The 15988-nt window shown below is 48.7% G+C and overlaps 1 protein-coding gene across 3 annotated transcripts; it reads right to left on the minus strand.

Moving 5' to 3' along the window:
- Window positions 1–1196: 1196 nt before the first annotated feature.
- On the minus strand, window positions 1197–15448 carry ACTR1A (actin related protein 1A). 3 transcript variants are annotated; one of them, XM_075154918.1, is made up of 11 exons: window positions 15332–15448; window positions 10747–10811; window positions 9771–9846; window positions 8869–8994; window positions 7942–8066; window positions 7406–7622; window positions 4127–4219; window positions 3229–3403; window positions 2299–2360; window positions 1873–1913; window positions 1197–1507 (listed from the first exon to the last, which is right to left on the minus strand). In XM_075154918.1, exons 1-11 carry the CDS (start codon window positions 15377–15379, stop codon window positions 1405–1407), a joined length of 1131 nt encoding a protein of 376 aa, XP_075011019.1. In that variant the 5' UTR covers window positions 15380–15448; the 3' UTR covers window positions 1197–1404. The 3 variants fall into 3 exon arrangements, with proteins under 3 accessions (XP_075011019.1, XP_075011020.1, XP_075011021.1); XM_075154919.1 differs by lacking the exon at window positions 1873–1913 and having other exon boundaries at window positions 15332–15447; XM_075154920.1 differs by lacking the exon at window positions 9771–9846 and having other exon boundaries at window positions 15332–15434.
- Window positions 15449–15988: the final 540 nt, after the last annotated feature.

Consider the following 15988-nt stretch of genomic DNA (forward strand, 5'->3'; position numbering starts at 1 on the left):
ACGCAAGCGGGTCTGTAGGCCTGCCCATCGCTGAAAAAGAAGCAGCCAGTAGAAGCAAAGCAGCCACCAGGTGAGCAGAAAGGCAGACGCAGTACAGCAGAACACAGCCAACGCGACAGCTTCCTGCTCACAAACCTGCCGCTCACACCAACGTCCTGGTACAGTTTATTGTCCTCTCATTCAGTGTATTCACAGAGAACAGCGAGACTCCCTAAAGAGCAGTTACTGGGTGGTGTCGCAGGGCCGGCTGGCTATTCCGCTAAGCGTGTGTGCTGTAAACAGTGTTAACGTCGAACAATGGACAGCTGGGTGACAGTGTTCAAAGAAGACCCAAAGCAAAATTCCCAGGTGCTGTGGTCAGTATTTGAGATATCCTCAGACATTTCAATAAATAAAACAATTCTTACATTACAATGCACCTTTCCAATTATTATTTTGCCCCAGAATGGATAAAGTACACAAGAGTTATGCCTGGCTGCAAATACATGCTCCCTTTGCCCTGACATGGCAGGAAGGAGGGAAACAGCCTCGACTCTTACAGAGAAAGAACATGAGAACTCAGCACTGTAAATCTTGGCAGGTTGAGGGGAACACACAAGTGCCTTCACCCCCACTCTGGGGCACTTGCTTCCAGAGGAGAAAAGGTATTTAAAACAAGGTACGAGAGAATAACCGTCTAGTACAATGATAGCTGATTAGATTTGCTTTGTTCTACTCCATGCAATACAAACTAAGTCCTATCACCAACTTCTCCAGCTGTGGTGCAGACCCACCCACACATCAGGCTAAGTAGTTACACACGCATACACACACTCACGCACCAAAAAACAGTGGGGGCAAATGGGCTTAACTGTTGAGAACGTGCTTTCTCTTAATAAAAAAATATATTAAAAACAACTTCAAAAACCTACTGATGGTGAGGACACTGCTGAAGAAGAAAGTAGCTATGGGGCCTCAGCTATGTGTTTCCAGACAATCCAGCCTTGCAGTCGGGCTGACTAAAGCCTGCGTGAGCAGTCTGCAGTGGTTGGCTCCCTTCTGGCTTGCTAGGCAGTTTCTATAAGCTGTTCCCTTTGTTTTTGCTTCCTTGTTTGTTTTACAGTGACAAATATGATTGCAATACAGAAATCAAGGGACTGAAATGAAAAGGAATGGGCCATTCTGGAGAAATTCAGACTGGTATTTTCTCCTTTCCATTTAAAAAAACCCAACAAAAATAAAATAAAAAAATAAGAAGTTAGTAGTACTAATACAACCTTCCTGCTGCTGTTGTCTTTGCTCAGTGACATCGGGGCATGCTGGCGCACACACACACACACGGGCAGCTCTCAGACACTCGGACTCAGAAAAGCGAGTTTAGAACTGAAGTGAGTCTTCAGAGGAGACTGAGGACAGGTCCCAGGGCTAGAAGGTTTTTCGGTGGATGGCACGAGCTCCGTCTTCTTCATATTCCTTTTTCGAAACCCACATTTTCTTGAAGGTGTCCAGTGAGGCCAGGATAGAGCCGCTGGGGAGAGATAGGCACGTAATGGGTCAAAGGAAAATGTTGGGGGCACTCTCATCATACGTCCGCAGAGATGAGCTGTTTCTATTGCGTGACAGCACCAGAAGGTCCTGAGGCTCCCCGTTGTCTACAACAGAAACGCTCTCTGGACAGTCACTTCCTCTCCTGTTAGCCTCAAACGTGCCGGCACTACAGAGCCTGGCACCAGCCGCCCCCTCCCAAACGACCTGATTGCTGCTCCAGCATTGCACAGCTGAACGATGAGACCCTCCTGACACACAGCATCAGAAGGGACAACGGGAGTGTCGAGAGGCTGCGCCTCCCCAGCCCTCATCCCACAGCAAGACGTGTCGCTGCGCAGTACATACCCGATCCACGTGGAATACAATCTCTCCTGAGGAGCTGATATCTGGGAGAGAGAGAGAACCGGTCAGTACCTTCCCAAGCTCCAGTCTGCCCCTCCTGGCACACTGCCCCCATTTCACTACGGCTAACAGCTGACAAACACCAGTACGATCTCTCCCACCGGAAAGACACCCAGCAGCGCCCCCCCCGCCCCCCCAAAACAGCCGCTGTGGTCCAGGATCGTGGACAGGGATCATGTTGTCAGAAGAGGCACCTTCTCAGTGATGAAACCAAACAGGTTTTCATCACAACAGCAAATACTGTTGGGTTGTCTCAGGAAAGTTGTTTCTGGTTTGAAGCAAAGGGCAGCTGCACTCTCAGCATGGTTCTTTAAAGGCCACAGAACAACACATGTAGTAAGTGATAAACACAAAAGAGATTGCTCCTACCCTTATTTTGACATCCTTCGGAGCTAGTTTCTTCACTTCACTCAGCAGCCTGTCACCAAAGCCTACACAAGACAGAAAATGTGAAGTATGAGCCCCTCAGCAAAAGGCCAACTTCCATCTACTAACAATGTGGACACGTCCTATGCAGTCCTGTTCAAATATCCCACTCCAGATCTCACAGAGACCAGTTTGGAGAGGCACAGAATACAGCCAGTGAGATAATGGGATTCTGTCCCAGACAGACCTCAAACACTGGCGCAATGGGCTCTATCCCTCAGCAGCAACTTGAGACAAGCAAACAAGATTTTTAGTAGGACCTCCTCCTTCCCTGGGCATTCCTCCTGTGTCCAGCCGATTTGCACAGGGGAGCAGGGTTTGAACGGGAAGACCAGGACCTATCTGGAGATGTCCACCTGTGGATAACAGGCTGACGGGTTCTGGCAGAGGGTATCTTCAAGTCAATGGGGACCAGCTGAGCCCTGAGGGGATGGGTAGAAAGCTTTCTGCACACATGTAGCTGACACTTCATGCAGCACCAGGACCGTTGGATTCTCTCACACACCAGAGACCTAAAGGAACCTTGGGAGATGCAAGAGTCTTTTAGGTACCTAGTCTCAAATATCCTGAACTACAGCAGCAGGAATGAACACAGCTATCCAGTCCTGACACAGGCAGAGTGATAGGAGGAAAACAGTAAAAGCCGTTCAAGGCCAGGAAGTGATGTACAAGGGCAGAGGTGTCTTGCATATCCAGAAGGGTATGACTAGGACTCAGAAAATTAGACAGTAACCCCCGCTGAGAGAGCGGAGTTCCCACAGCCCTCACCCCACAGGACAAGTTGGGTGATCTAGGTTATCTTCCCAGTTTCACATGAGAAGGAAGCAAGAGATCAGGTATGTCACAGCCCACTGAAAGAGGAGAGGCAGGAACCTTTGAAAAGCGTGGAGCCTCCAGACAGCACGATGTTGGAGAACAGTGTTCGCCTCAGGTCCATGTCTGATTTTTGAATGGCAAAAACGAGCACCTCATGGAGTCCTTCACATTCCTCCCCTATCAGGTCTGGCCGGAACAGGAGCTCTGGGGCTCTAAAACGGGCAGGGCCGATCTGCAAGGGGAGAAGTTAGCACAGAGGGGAAGAGAGAGCAGTGTGGCTCTGTTCACTGTCTACAGTTTGGGCCTGCCTTTCTTAGGTGAAACTTCAGAGTAACAAAGTTTTCAGGACATTCATGCTGCATCGCTAGCTCCCAAGTGAACGCCAGTTTGCCCTAGGGCTCCTAGAAAAGGCACTATTTCTATCTTGCAGACGAAAGAGATGAAGAAACTTTGCTCAGCCCCATACAGCAAGTCACTGGCAGAAAAGGGAGCAGATCCACCCCTGGTGCTGGAGGTAAGACCTGTATTTCCTCTCCTTCAACCACCCTATAGAGGGCTCAGTCTTTTGAGGAGTATTCCTAACACACTCTTCAAAGCCATTGTTTCTGCACCTCTAGGAAGGACAAAAGCCACATACAAAACCACTGCTGAATTTAGTGTGCTGATAACTACCCACACTCCATACCGGATCTGCACAAAGATTTGCTAGATCGGAGTCCCCATGGTCATGCTGCATCCTTACCCAGGGACTTCCAGTAGAAGTTGTGTGGTTTCTAATAATGTTTTCTTCCTCTAAAAATTCTAGTGTCCAGTCAATAGCCTGGGATGAGTTCTGGTCTTTTAAAATTATCCCCTCCCACCTAACACCACATTAAATTTCCCTTCACTAGCAGAAGGCTATTCTGGAAACCCTGTGCTTCCCATCAGGAATCCTCCGAGCGTGGTCTTTACAAACCTCAATAGTGCTTCCGTCTGGCAGGTAGTACTGAGCCTTCTCAGTCTCCAGAGTCTCGTCCTTCTGGGGGTTTATTGACAGGTAGCAGGCACGCTGGAGAGGAAACAGAGTCAGGGAGAGGGAGATGAGAAGGGTAGACCCAAATGCCTCTGATAAAATACTTTTCTCACTAACAATCAAAATCCGCATATCCCTTGGGGAGACCAATTTCAACAATATTTTGTGCTGGGGAAAAGACCTTTTGGGTTCACATCAGATAAAATACCTACTCATGCTACAGCTCCATATGATGATCAGAGACATCAAGGATACTCACATGCCCTATAGCTGCTGCTCACCTCTTTCTTCCAGCGCTCTCTTATTGCTTAGAAGTTACCTCCCTCTAGCGCAGATGGGGCAACTATCCTGTGAGCGCTTCCAACCTACTGTGGGGCAAAGTAAAACGCACCTGAAACACCTTTAGTGACATTAACCTTGTATAAAGGTGGGCTTAGGCAACTTCGCAACAGATTAGGAGCGTGAACAAAGTCCATTATTACATTTCAGCAGGGTAAAGGGTAACTAATAACTAACAACAAAAAATTCTTAACATGATCTAAGCTGCTCGCTTCCCATTGCCTACCTACATTTTAAGTTACAGGAAGCAAAATAATTTGACCTTTCAAACTTCTCCAGCACCCCATATTTTTTATTCCTCAGTAAGCTTTGCTATTGCAAATTGTTACCATCTGGGGATTAAAAAAAAAAAGTTCTGAACAGAATCACTGAAATGCTTAGGTTGGAAGGGGCCTCTTGAGATCATCTAGTCCAACCTCCCTGCTCAGGCAGGGTCAGTCAGAGCAGGCTGCCCAAAACCATGTCCAGTCATGTCTGGAGTACCTCCACAGATGGAGAATCTACAAACCTCTTTGGGCAACCAGTTCCACTGTTTGACCGCCCTCACAGTAAACCAAGAAACAGAGAACAATGTTTGCACTGAAGTAGGTATTAAGGGTTCCCCTTTTAAGGTAATTTCTCCCCTAGACTTTTCAACATCCCCAAATTTCTTTCCTAATATTTTTCCCCTTAAAAAAAAAAAAAAACAACACCACTCGAGTCAGACAGACTCCAACAGATCACAAGCAGCTTTTGGGACTGAGAAACTCCCATGTCCAGGATCTCAGCTTTGTGCTTGCCATGGTGCATTCATGCTGCATATCCAAACTTCTCCTAAGGCAAGAAAGCTGCAAACACAAGAAGCCATGCTCAACCCCTCAGATTTGCAAATCAAGTCACAAATGGCACCAGCATCAACAGAAATCTCACTGCAAGTTCCAGGCACAAATATCCTAGAAATCTGCAACACTTTCCCTAGCTAAAATTAATCTTAAAGTAAAGCAAAAGGTGTAGGTTGGAGAGCAAACATTAGGTTGTTTTCTCCCTTCTTCAACAGTCTCGCTGGTGAGGGTAGTCAGTATGCAAAGCAGGACTTGGCTCACTTTCCCCTGCTTTTTGTTTCCCTAAGTGTATAGTCCAGAGAAAAGGTTGCACTGGTGCAAGACATTGCGTTTAACTGTCAGCACAATGTCTTTTAATAGTTTCATCACCCAAGATGCAAAGGGAGCCTTGGCCGTTTAAAAGAGGACAAGTCTCTTGCTTTGTCCCGTCAGGCCACTGCAGTTGCACTGCAACTGCCGCTTGGTATACAACAGGCTTCTTCTGAAGCAAAGAGTTCTCCAGCAAGCCTCTGATCACTCGATCTTCTGGTCCACAGATGCTGCAGTATCTGCACACGTCAGCTTTTTTTCTCCCATTCAGCAATCAGCACTTGTAGAACAGAGAGCGCAGCTACCGGCTTAAAACCCACAACCCTATGAAGTTCTCATGCTCTGGGCAACAGGCAGAAGCCATTCAGCTGTACCGTGAGATGAAGCACAAGCACTGCTCCCTCAGCACAGCCACACTGAGCTATGGCCATGTAGAAGAAGCGAACTATTTCCATTATGGTCCTTTGCCGGCAGGTCACAGGCTCAAGAATAGCTCATTAACGCTCTCACACCCTGGCATAGGCTGCTGACTCAGCCCAGAGTTATCTGCAGCAGCCATAGCTTGTGATGGGGGCCCGCAGCATGGCAGCAACTGCCAGGCATCAGCACACAGCAGTCACAGCCAGTACTGATCTGAGGACTGACCGCACGGACTGAAGGCACGGATGCGCCGGCAGCCCCGAGTCACACACAGCCTCGCTGAAATCAGAGCAACCCGTCTGTGTGAGCACGGCAACGCTGCAAAGCTGCTGCGAGCAGTCTCCAGCTCCGAGCTACTATGCACCATCCCACCTCTGTCCTCCTCTCTTGGCACACAACAGAAGCCAAGGTAACTGCTTTGGCAGAGATCGTAATCATGCCTTTCCAAACTGCTGCATAGCTCTAAGGTCACTAAACGCTGCAGACCCTATAAAGAGGGGAAGCTTTTGTAAACGTGAATGCTGTGAGTGAATTCTTTCACAGGGGGTGGGGGGTGGGAAAGCAACTTGCAATATCCCACTTGTGATCCCTACCTGCCATGGATTTTACAGAGCGTTGCCTGAAGGGTAAACAAACACTAGTGAAAGATATCATCAGACCCTGAGAAACTGCCGCACAGATAAATGCAAAGCAGCTTCTGAACCACCAGCCTGCCTTCACCTCCATGTCAACAGCCCCTCAACAGGGATTAGATGCGACCTTGACTGTAAGTCTCACAGAATACAAGACGGCTGAGGTTGCAAGGGACCTCTGGAGGTCATCTTGTCCACCCCCCTTGTTCAAGCAGGGTCACCTAGAGCAGGTTGCCCAGGATCATGTCCAGATGGCTTTTGAATATCACCAAGGATGGGGACTCCACAACTCCCTGGACAACCTGGGCTAGTGCTTGGTCACCCTCACAGTAAAAAAGTTTTATGTTCAGACAGAATCTCCTGTGCTTCAGTTTGTGCATCCTGTCCTGTCACTGGACGTCACTGAAATGAGCCTGGCTCTGTTTTCTTTGCACCCTCCCTTCAGACATTTATATACATTCAGGAGATCCTCCCCAACCTTCTCTTCTCACAGCTCAATAGTCCCAGCTCTCTCAGCCTTTCCTCATGAGAGATGCTCCAGTCCTTTATTCTTCTCAGTGGCCCTAGTGTCCCCTCAGGTAGATAAAGGAATGAGGTGCAGAGCTAGGTAGGCTGGCACTTCCCACTAGATTTCACGAGTCACAACTTCCCTTGGGCAGAAATCCCTTCTTGGATAAACACAGAAACAGACAGTACGTCACCTCCTTGATGGTCTTGACAATCTCAAACTCAGAGGTTGTGTGGAAGTCATAGCCTTCCTTCCGAAGGTAGAGACGCAGGAAGCGTGAGACATCACGGCCAGCAATGTCAATCCGCATGATGGAGTGAGGCATGGCAAAGCCTTCATAGATGGGAACCGCATGGGTAACGCCATCCCCGGAGTCCAGCACTACTCCTGTAGTCCTCCCAGTAGCGTAGCTAGCAAAGGGGCAAACAATCAAGTCAGAACAAGCAATTCAAAGTGACCCCAAGCATGCAGCACATCCAGGCTTAACCCAGGGAGCAGAGATTTCACATGAACAGAGGCTAGAAAAACCCAAAAACCTAGTTCTCATCATAGTTCAGCAAATTCCTGTAAACTCTTTATTACAGAAATTAAAATTGAATTTCAGTTCTCGCTTGAAAAGGGGATAAGTCAGACATCAGTGTGGTCTTCTGCGGGTTTTTTCTGGTTTGTGAAAAAATGGATTTCACAGCAACATTTCACAAGCACAAATCAAAGATGAAACACACTTACAGGCTAAGCACAGCTTGCATGGAGATGAATAGTGCTGGCACATTGAAGGTCTCAAAAAACACCTCAGCAGCACGCTCTCTGTTCTTGCGTGGGTTTAGGGGTGCTTCCGTCAGCAGCACAGGATGCTGGTAAAGAAAGGAAGGAGCCATGCTGCAATAACCAGGAGGCAGCTAGATGTGTCTTTCTGAAAATTTCTGTTCTGCATATTTATTCACTTTAGGAACCACTGGTGCAAGACAACAGGTAGAAGGGAATAATTTCAGGTACTGAGCTGTGTTAGGCTGTGAATAACTGCTATTAAGTTGGAGGACCAGCAGGGCTCTGGTCTAGTTATCAAGAAGTGTTAGAAAATCTACTCTGTGAGTGACCCTGTCCTGTGAAGGATGAATAAGATGACTCTGAGTGCCAAAAGTCAGCCAGATTAGCCAAAATACACAGACCCTAAGAAAGGGTGAAGGCATATGGTCTTAGCATGAGCAGGCAGAAGTATTCCTACTCCACCTATACAACCTATTGCTCTCAGTCATTTGATAATTTTTTGGTCAGCTCCTTCCAGACCACAGGATTGTGGTTTTCTCCTTCCTCACTTCAAAACACGTCACTGCTGAGCGGATATGCCTGATGCACAGGCAGAACAGGAAAAGTTAGAAGCACTTGGCCTAGAGCAGAATCATTAGAGAGAGCGTGATTAACAAATGTTGAAAGTCAGATTTTCAGTCAGGCCAGAACATTAGATCTGGGGAGGAATTCTGCTTGGACTCTTCTTGTGCAGTATCTCCCTAGAGGTGAAAGAGCCCAATGTAACAACGGACACATTTAGAAAGAAGAGCAAAGGAAAAGTCCCATATCTTTCCTGGAGTTCCAAGGCTCCTGGTGTTATACACACACTGAATGACACCTGTACCATTACATTATGGGGTATCTCACCTCCTCTGAGAATGTCTGAAGCTGGTCTTTTGAATACACATACTGCCAAATGCGCTCCATGTCGTTCCAGTCCTTCACTATGCCATGCTCCATCGGGTATCGGATCGAGAGTAGACCTCTGTGCTCCTGAGCAAACAGAAACGACAGTAGAGCATATCTATCAGACTCAAACAATCACATTTCTGAGCACTATGACTATGATTTGATCTGTCAGACTCGCTTATTTTTGATTCCACTAAAAAACAACTTATCTCTAGCCTACAGTGCAAAAACTGAACATTAATCACAAACATCTCTCCCAGAGAAGTATTCACGAGATTAAACAAGGCCTTTTTATATCAAGTAGGAAAGTCTGGCGTTTGCAGAGCACATTCCATCCTAACAGTTTTCAAGCCAACACACAGACGCCTATCAAATGGTGTCTTTGTTCTCCCAGCTCAGTCATGATATAAAACATAACAGGGTGGTATGGGGGAATGTAGTTTGGAGGGCTCACGAGAAATGTGAGACCATACGACTACATGCTGACAAAAGCAGGACTGTGGAAAGCAAGCTTCTTGCCCACATCAGGGAGATAAAAGGCAACCAAGTAGGGTCCATTTCTAAAGTTCCCAGTCAAAAAGATGGGGATGTAACCATACAGACCTAAAAGTAGCCTAGAAAAAAAGGAGATATATAGAAGGACTTGGGAAAAAGGTCTCTGGTCAGCAGGTTGGCACAAGAATTTAATGAAGCTTCCCACTCCACCTTGGACACACTTAAAAGTGACAATCTATTCTGCTCTTCAGATCTATACACCGATACCAAGGAACCACAGCCCTTTTAAGCACAACTGCTACAGCCCCTCCTCACAGCAGCATACCAAGATATATGGAGAAGTGTTTTCTTACAGGTTTTCTTACCTCTGCCTTTGGACCAATGAAAATGTCCCCTTCTAAAGCACCAGCCATAACACGAACGTGCTTTGGTCTGCCCACACTAGAACAGAGGCAAGAGTATAAATGCTTCGCGAGAGAGAGCTCAGATGCACCCAAGGATTAACTACTTCGTGTTCCTCTCTCTCCTAACCAGTACTTTCTAAAGCAATGGGCGAGTCTAGGGCACTACCGGGTGCAGGCAGACCCAGGTTTGCTTTGTCTGAGCTAATCTCAAAATTAGAGGTGAAGGGAACAGATTGTAGACACTTCTGAATTGGCAGGACATGAGCCAGCTGAGTCTGGCCACGCTTTCCCTGATGATTCAGGACCTACTTGTTCGAACAATGCCTGGGGTGAACATGGCTAGACTGAGCAACGGTCTGAGCTGATAGACTCACATGCTGTTGCCTGACCTCAGGTAGGCTTCTCAGATTAGGCATTTATAGCCCCATACCCCACCTCACCATACAGAACACATTGCTCAGAGCAAAGATACACTCATTAAAAACCCACCCTATGGAAAATAAAAGCCAGTGACTATTCAGAGTTCCTGATCCAGCAGTCCTCCTTCCAGTAAAACTCTCAGAAAACTTCCAAGGAAGTTTGGCAGGAATCAAAATATCAGACGACACACCAAAGAAATATAAAGGTCTTCGCACCTCTTGTCCCAACTTTGTCTTTTTCCTGGTGTCCTAATGTCTCAAGACTAAAGGATCCTACAGCTTTGGTTGGGTGTTGAGCCTGTGATAAGGTCATCTTCTATGGTTTGGTTCCCCCTCCACCCCAAGAAAATCTCGAAGTACTTAATAGCAGAGATCTCCTCTGCCTGATGCTTCTGTGCAACAGGCAGAAAAAGAATAATTCATTTCTCCAGTTACAAAATTGGACCATTCTTCCCCTCTATGTATCAAAGAATTGGTAAATGGTACTCAGAACTTACCAAGACCAGCAGAATACTTACTAATTTGGAAAGCAGTATTTCGGTATTTGATCGCCTGCAAAACCTGCTTTAATCACGCCCGAGCCCTGTGGGAGGAACATATAAATACATGAGCTGTAGGCCTCTCAGAAGCAGCAGATTTAGAGAGGATGGAGGAAGGGTGGATAAAGTCAGAGAAGGGAGTAGGCAAGGACCGTGTGAAACAGGTTGGAGTGGAGACTACGGAAAAGAAGATCAGATGGTGGATAAACTAGCTAATGCTAAAGAGGCAGGTCACAGAAATCTGGTTAGAAAAGACACTGGAAACTACACCAGACTGGAGTCTGGAAAGAACAAAGGTACCAGTCAGACTGCAAGGGGAAGGGCTGGAGGCAGGAAGAGTGGCTGACAGGATAGGGCTTGTTTAAAAGGGACAAGGAAGAAGAAATTAGGTATGTCAGTCAGAAAGGCGCAAATCCAAAAAGCCTTCTGCGACATTCAAAGCAGCACAAGCAGCAAACACAGAGTGGGTAAAGCCAGCCGCAGGGAGGCCCTGGCAGGGAGTCAGTGCGGGCATCTGGCCCCACAGCTCCCGTCCCCGTCGACATCATCCGGAGGCATCCTGGGAACCCCACCATCAACTTGGATCTGTGCTGACTCCTTCCCCTCCTCCATTTCCTCTCCCCGCACAAGGGAATGACATCTTGAAACAATGAGCAGCTTGCAGGAACACCCAAGTTTTGCTAAGGAGCAGATTTTCATAGGATCTCCTCGGATAAGCGGTTTCACTGATAATCCCAGACTACCACGGGAGCAAGCTCTTCTGCAGAAAGAGGAGCAGTTCCATTTTATCCCGTACTGGGAGCAAAGTATGTGAGTTTGAGTTGAAACCAGTGACCTATGAAGCGCCTGTTCACTCTCAAGGGCTCTGCAGCAGGACTGCTCTGTTTACGAGGTCAAAAAGACATCTGGGCTGCCCCAGAGCATTTTAAAATTAGTAGCGATGCAGCTCCTCCACTGCTTTCCCCTTCCCACCACCTCCGATTACTGCTTTTACCTGGAGGCTGAGGCCAAATGAGTTGCTCAGGGCTCTGCTAGACAAGCTCTGGCTGCAGCAGCTTCTGATGCTGCCATCCCAGCTGCCTGCCCCGTTCCAGTGCCAGAGGTTACCAGCCAGAGCAGGCTCAGCAGAAAGGAATGCGGGGCAGCCCCAGCCTCCCCAGTCCAGCGCCTTATTCCCAAGCTACTTTAATCAGCAGTTTCAGCCGAGGTGCCGGGCTTTGCCACCAGGACCAGGGCACTCCTGCCTTAAAACCACCAGAGTCAGATTTGCCAGGATGCATCTGTAAGAGATGAGTATCAGGAACGCTCTGCAAACCAGACCTAGCTAGTTATAAAAGCTAGATAGCTCCAATCCTTGTTCCTGACAAACGCCTGCAGCCAGGCTGGCTCAAGGAGCACACTCAAGCTGGCACCTGGGCAGTACTACTCCCTCTGGGCAAGAGGGACTCCCAAGGCCTGCACTAACAGGTACCGGTGTGACAAAGTGGCCTGTGAAGTGTTAAAAAGACTTCCCTTTAGACAGACTCTCTTCGGGCTATTCACTTCAAAGTCAAGGAGGGAATAAAACAAAAATACTGTTTTATTCTTCCTTACCATACCTTATAAACAACTCGATACCTGGGAAATAATACCATCCTTTGTCAAGCCTCGTAGCAAAAAAGTTGAATCAAACGCAGTAACATAACCACATCAGAATATTGTGCTTATTGAATATTTTATTCAAGATAATGACTGATCTTGCTGCCAGTACAGTCTGCTGCTGGGAAGCGGTTTCAGGAGGACAATGATGCTCCTATTTGAACGCAGAGATCGAAACTTCCTTATGCCAGGCCAAAAATTACCCAGCATATCCTGGTGAGATTCCCAGCAAGTTATACATTTTAAGATTTACAAATTGAAATTCAGAGTTAGTCGAATGTGTCGGTAGTTCAGAACTCCTAGCTGGAGTTAAAGACAAATGACTGTTTTGAATGTGCCGGTAGGATGGGACTTCAACACAGTTGTGCTTCCAAGTGCCTGGGAATAAACTGAGCACAGCTGTTTGCTATCTCCGCACTACAAAGACCTGACAGCACTTTCTGACCTATTCAACTTTTCTTGAAAACGTCTTACTTCTTTGAAGATGTATGCACTGAGTAAATCTATTTATTATAGACTACTTTGAGATTCCTATACAATGAGAGGAAAAGGTTTAAATTTTGAAATAACCCTGGCCGATTCAGAAGGCTTAAAAATCACTTATTAGACAATGAAGAGTATTAAGGTTATGCTGAGGTACAGCTCCAACCTCTCACTGTATATTACAGAACTCTCCCTGTTGAAAACATGAAGCTGAGCATACTGTTTGGTAAGAGAAAAAAAAGCTCCTTGTTGAGTTTTTAGCTACATACCTTAATGTCCTTTTGGAACACGTCGAGATACTAGAGCAGAGCTGGGACCGGGGAGGGTCTGGCTTGTTCACCAGCTCACTACCTCATTTCCCCCTCCCATACACACACATACACGAGACAGGATAACATTCAGCCTTGAAAAGCTGCCTGCAGCTCTCTGGGGAGAAGCGGTAACGAGGCAGCAGGAACAGCAGTACCTGCTCTGTGCAGCTCCACTTCCCACCCTGCCTGAACTCAGAAGAGTACCAAAAATGCAGTGTCACCACAAGGCTCCTCGGCTGACAGCCTGCCAGCGTTAACAACTGCTTCATTCTACTTCTTGTACAGAGAGGGAACTCAGTAATCAGAGAGGCAAAAAGAAGAGTTAGGTTTTATAAGACCGGTTGATAAAATGAGAAAAGAAACAACAGTCAGTTGCTGGCACATGAACCCTTTTTCAGTCTGAAGCAGGGGTGGCAATCATTGCACTAAATAACAAAAGGACAGGCTGAAATTAGATATAGGATGCTGTTACATGATTATAGCACAACAAACTCATCCTCACAGTACCAGAGTGCCTGGCAGTAACTTTGATGGTTAGCTAATCCCCCGGCACCACAGCAGGGTCAGTGTTACTACAGTCATTTCTAAGAACAATCAACCTAACTTATTCTTTAATGTCTCCAGTAAAGAAGATAACATGTTTTTCTCCACATAGTCAATTCTACTGCTTAATCTTCTTTTCCATTAGATATTTTCCTTCAATATCTAACCTAAATCTCTCTGCTGCGATTCCAGGGGAAGGAACAAAACCAAAACTGTATCAGAAAGCTTAAGTTGTAGAGAGGAAATTGGGATCAATAATAAAGAAGGGGTCAGAAGAATAATTAGCTTGATCTGAGAAGACCTACAATCATTCAGCTTATGGGGAAAAAAAAAAGCAATAGGTTGAGAAGTGCTAGGCTAGCAAGGCCACATGTCATATGGCAAAAAGATTCAGCAGAAATTAAGATGATGGAGAAAGAAGAGAGCACAACACTGACTCTCTGAAACAACAAAATCTGAATCACTGGCAGTAGAGGTCAGAAGGGAGGAGCATGAATTTGTGACTCACTACACTGAAGGAGGCTCCCTCCAAGATATGCCCTCCCACCCCTTCCTGGATAGTCCTTTCTCTTGGGAGGCCAGCATGGATGGGGCTAATCAGAACTGGACCCAGAAGTATCTCACCAATCACACAATCACTCTCATTCCTCTCAAACTCAGCTATTACCCACACAGGTTGAAGGTCTGCTTTGAGCTAATGAGCAGCATTATCAGCTAGGAGCAGCCATCTGTGACACCACACCCCACTGTCAAATTAAAGCTGATGCAACCCATGCTGGGAGCAGTTCCTCCAGGAGCTCTGCCTCCTGTGCGCTTCGGCATAGGAACGGGCGCCTTGGGTGCCAGGACTCCCTTGCTGTGACCACTAGGCTGGATGTGCCAGGAGGAGGTGGCCGGCACTGGGGGTGGCCGTCCCCCTTTCGCTGGGCCTGTCAGGGAGCTGGCCTGTGGCGCGGGGTTGGCTGCGGGTATCGTGGTCCGACAGAGAAGAGCAGACACCCGCAGAGCACGCTGGGAGTCCGGCCAAGGCCTGCCCCCAGAGCACGCTGGGAGTCCGGCTAAGGCCGGGCCCACCAGGCCCCATTGTCCCCCAGGCACAAAGAGGGACAAGGCGGGGCCGCAGAGCCGGGGGGATGCAGCCCCTCCTGACGGACAGCTCTAGCGGCCAATGAGCACAGGTGCTCTCCGCGAGAGCGGGGCGGGAGGAGCCCCGCTTCGGCAGGTAACGGCGGGCGGCCCCCGCTGACTGACAGCTGCCCCAGCCAATGGGGTCGTCCCGCCCCTCCCAGCCAGCAGGCACCTCGGCGGCGGCGAGGGCCGCTCCCCACTAGCGAGGGGCTGCGGCCCTCCGGCGGGTGACAGGCAGGCACCTCAGCCAATCGCAGTGCGCCGAACAGCGGCGGCCCCACCCCGGCGGCGGCCTGCGAGGACGCAGCGTACGGCGCTGTACGAGGGCCCGAGGCGGCGGCCAGGCCGGCGGGGGGGGGGGCGGCGGGCGGGGCGCGGCCGTCCCCGATGACAAAGGGATTGCGGCCCGCGGGCCCTTCCCGCCCTCCCTGCTCCCGGCACGCGCGGCCGCCCGCACTCACGTTGTCTATCACGACGGGCTGGTTCGCTATCACGTCGTAGGACTCCATGGCGAGGACCCGCCGCAGCCACCCGTCAGGGAGCAACAGCCCAGCCCTCGGCGGCGCATGCGCGGAACGGCGGCGCGGAGCCGCCTGGGTGATGTATTCCTCCGGCGGCGGCGCCTGCTGGGAACTGTAGTCTGGGCTCCGCGCGGCGCCTGACGGGAAGGCGCGCCGGGAGCGCGGCATGCCGGGAGATGTAGTGCGGAACAAACGAAACGCCGCAAAAATACCCACGGCCCGGACACTGCCTTTTCGGCGTGAAACCCGAGTGGGGCGGTGGGTGTCGCGTTCCGGGGGTTAACTGTGCGCTGCCACCACAAGCACCGGGTTTCAGTTGACTGCTTCCCAGTTTAATAGATGTTTCCCCCTAATTTTTCTACCAGGAAAAGAGAGAAAACGATCACATCACGTTCTGTAGAGGGAATCCATCACTGATGAAAGCGTTCTGCTCTCCCATCGTGTCATGGGATCATCTCTACAAACTGCACCTGTGCTCGCTGAGTATTGCCTCGTTTCTCTGTGCTTTTTGAGGCACGGCAGCCAGAACAGACGCGTCGGTACAAAGAATGCACCTAACAGGCATTCTGGTATTAAACAACACGTTCCCTGTTGTTT

The sequence above is a fragment of the Calonectris borealis genome, chromosome 7 (genome assembly GCF_964195595.1).
Source record: "Calonectris borealis chromosome 7, bCalBor7.hap1.2, whole genome shotgun sequence".
Taxonomy (NCBI): Eukaryota; Metazoa; Chordata; class Aves; order Procellariiformes; family Procellariidae; genus Calonectris; species Calonectris borealis.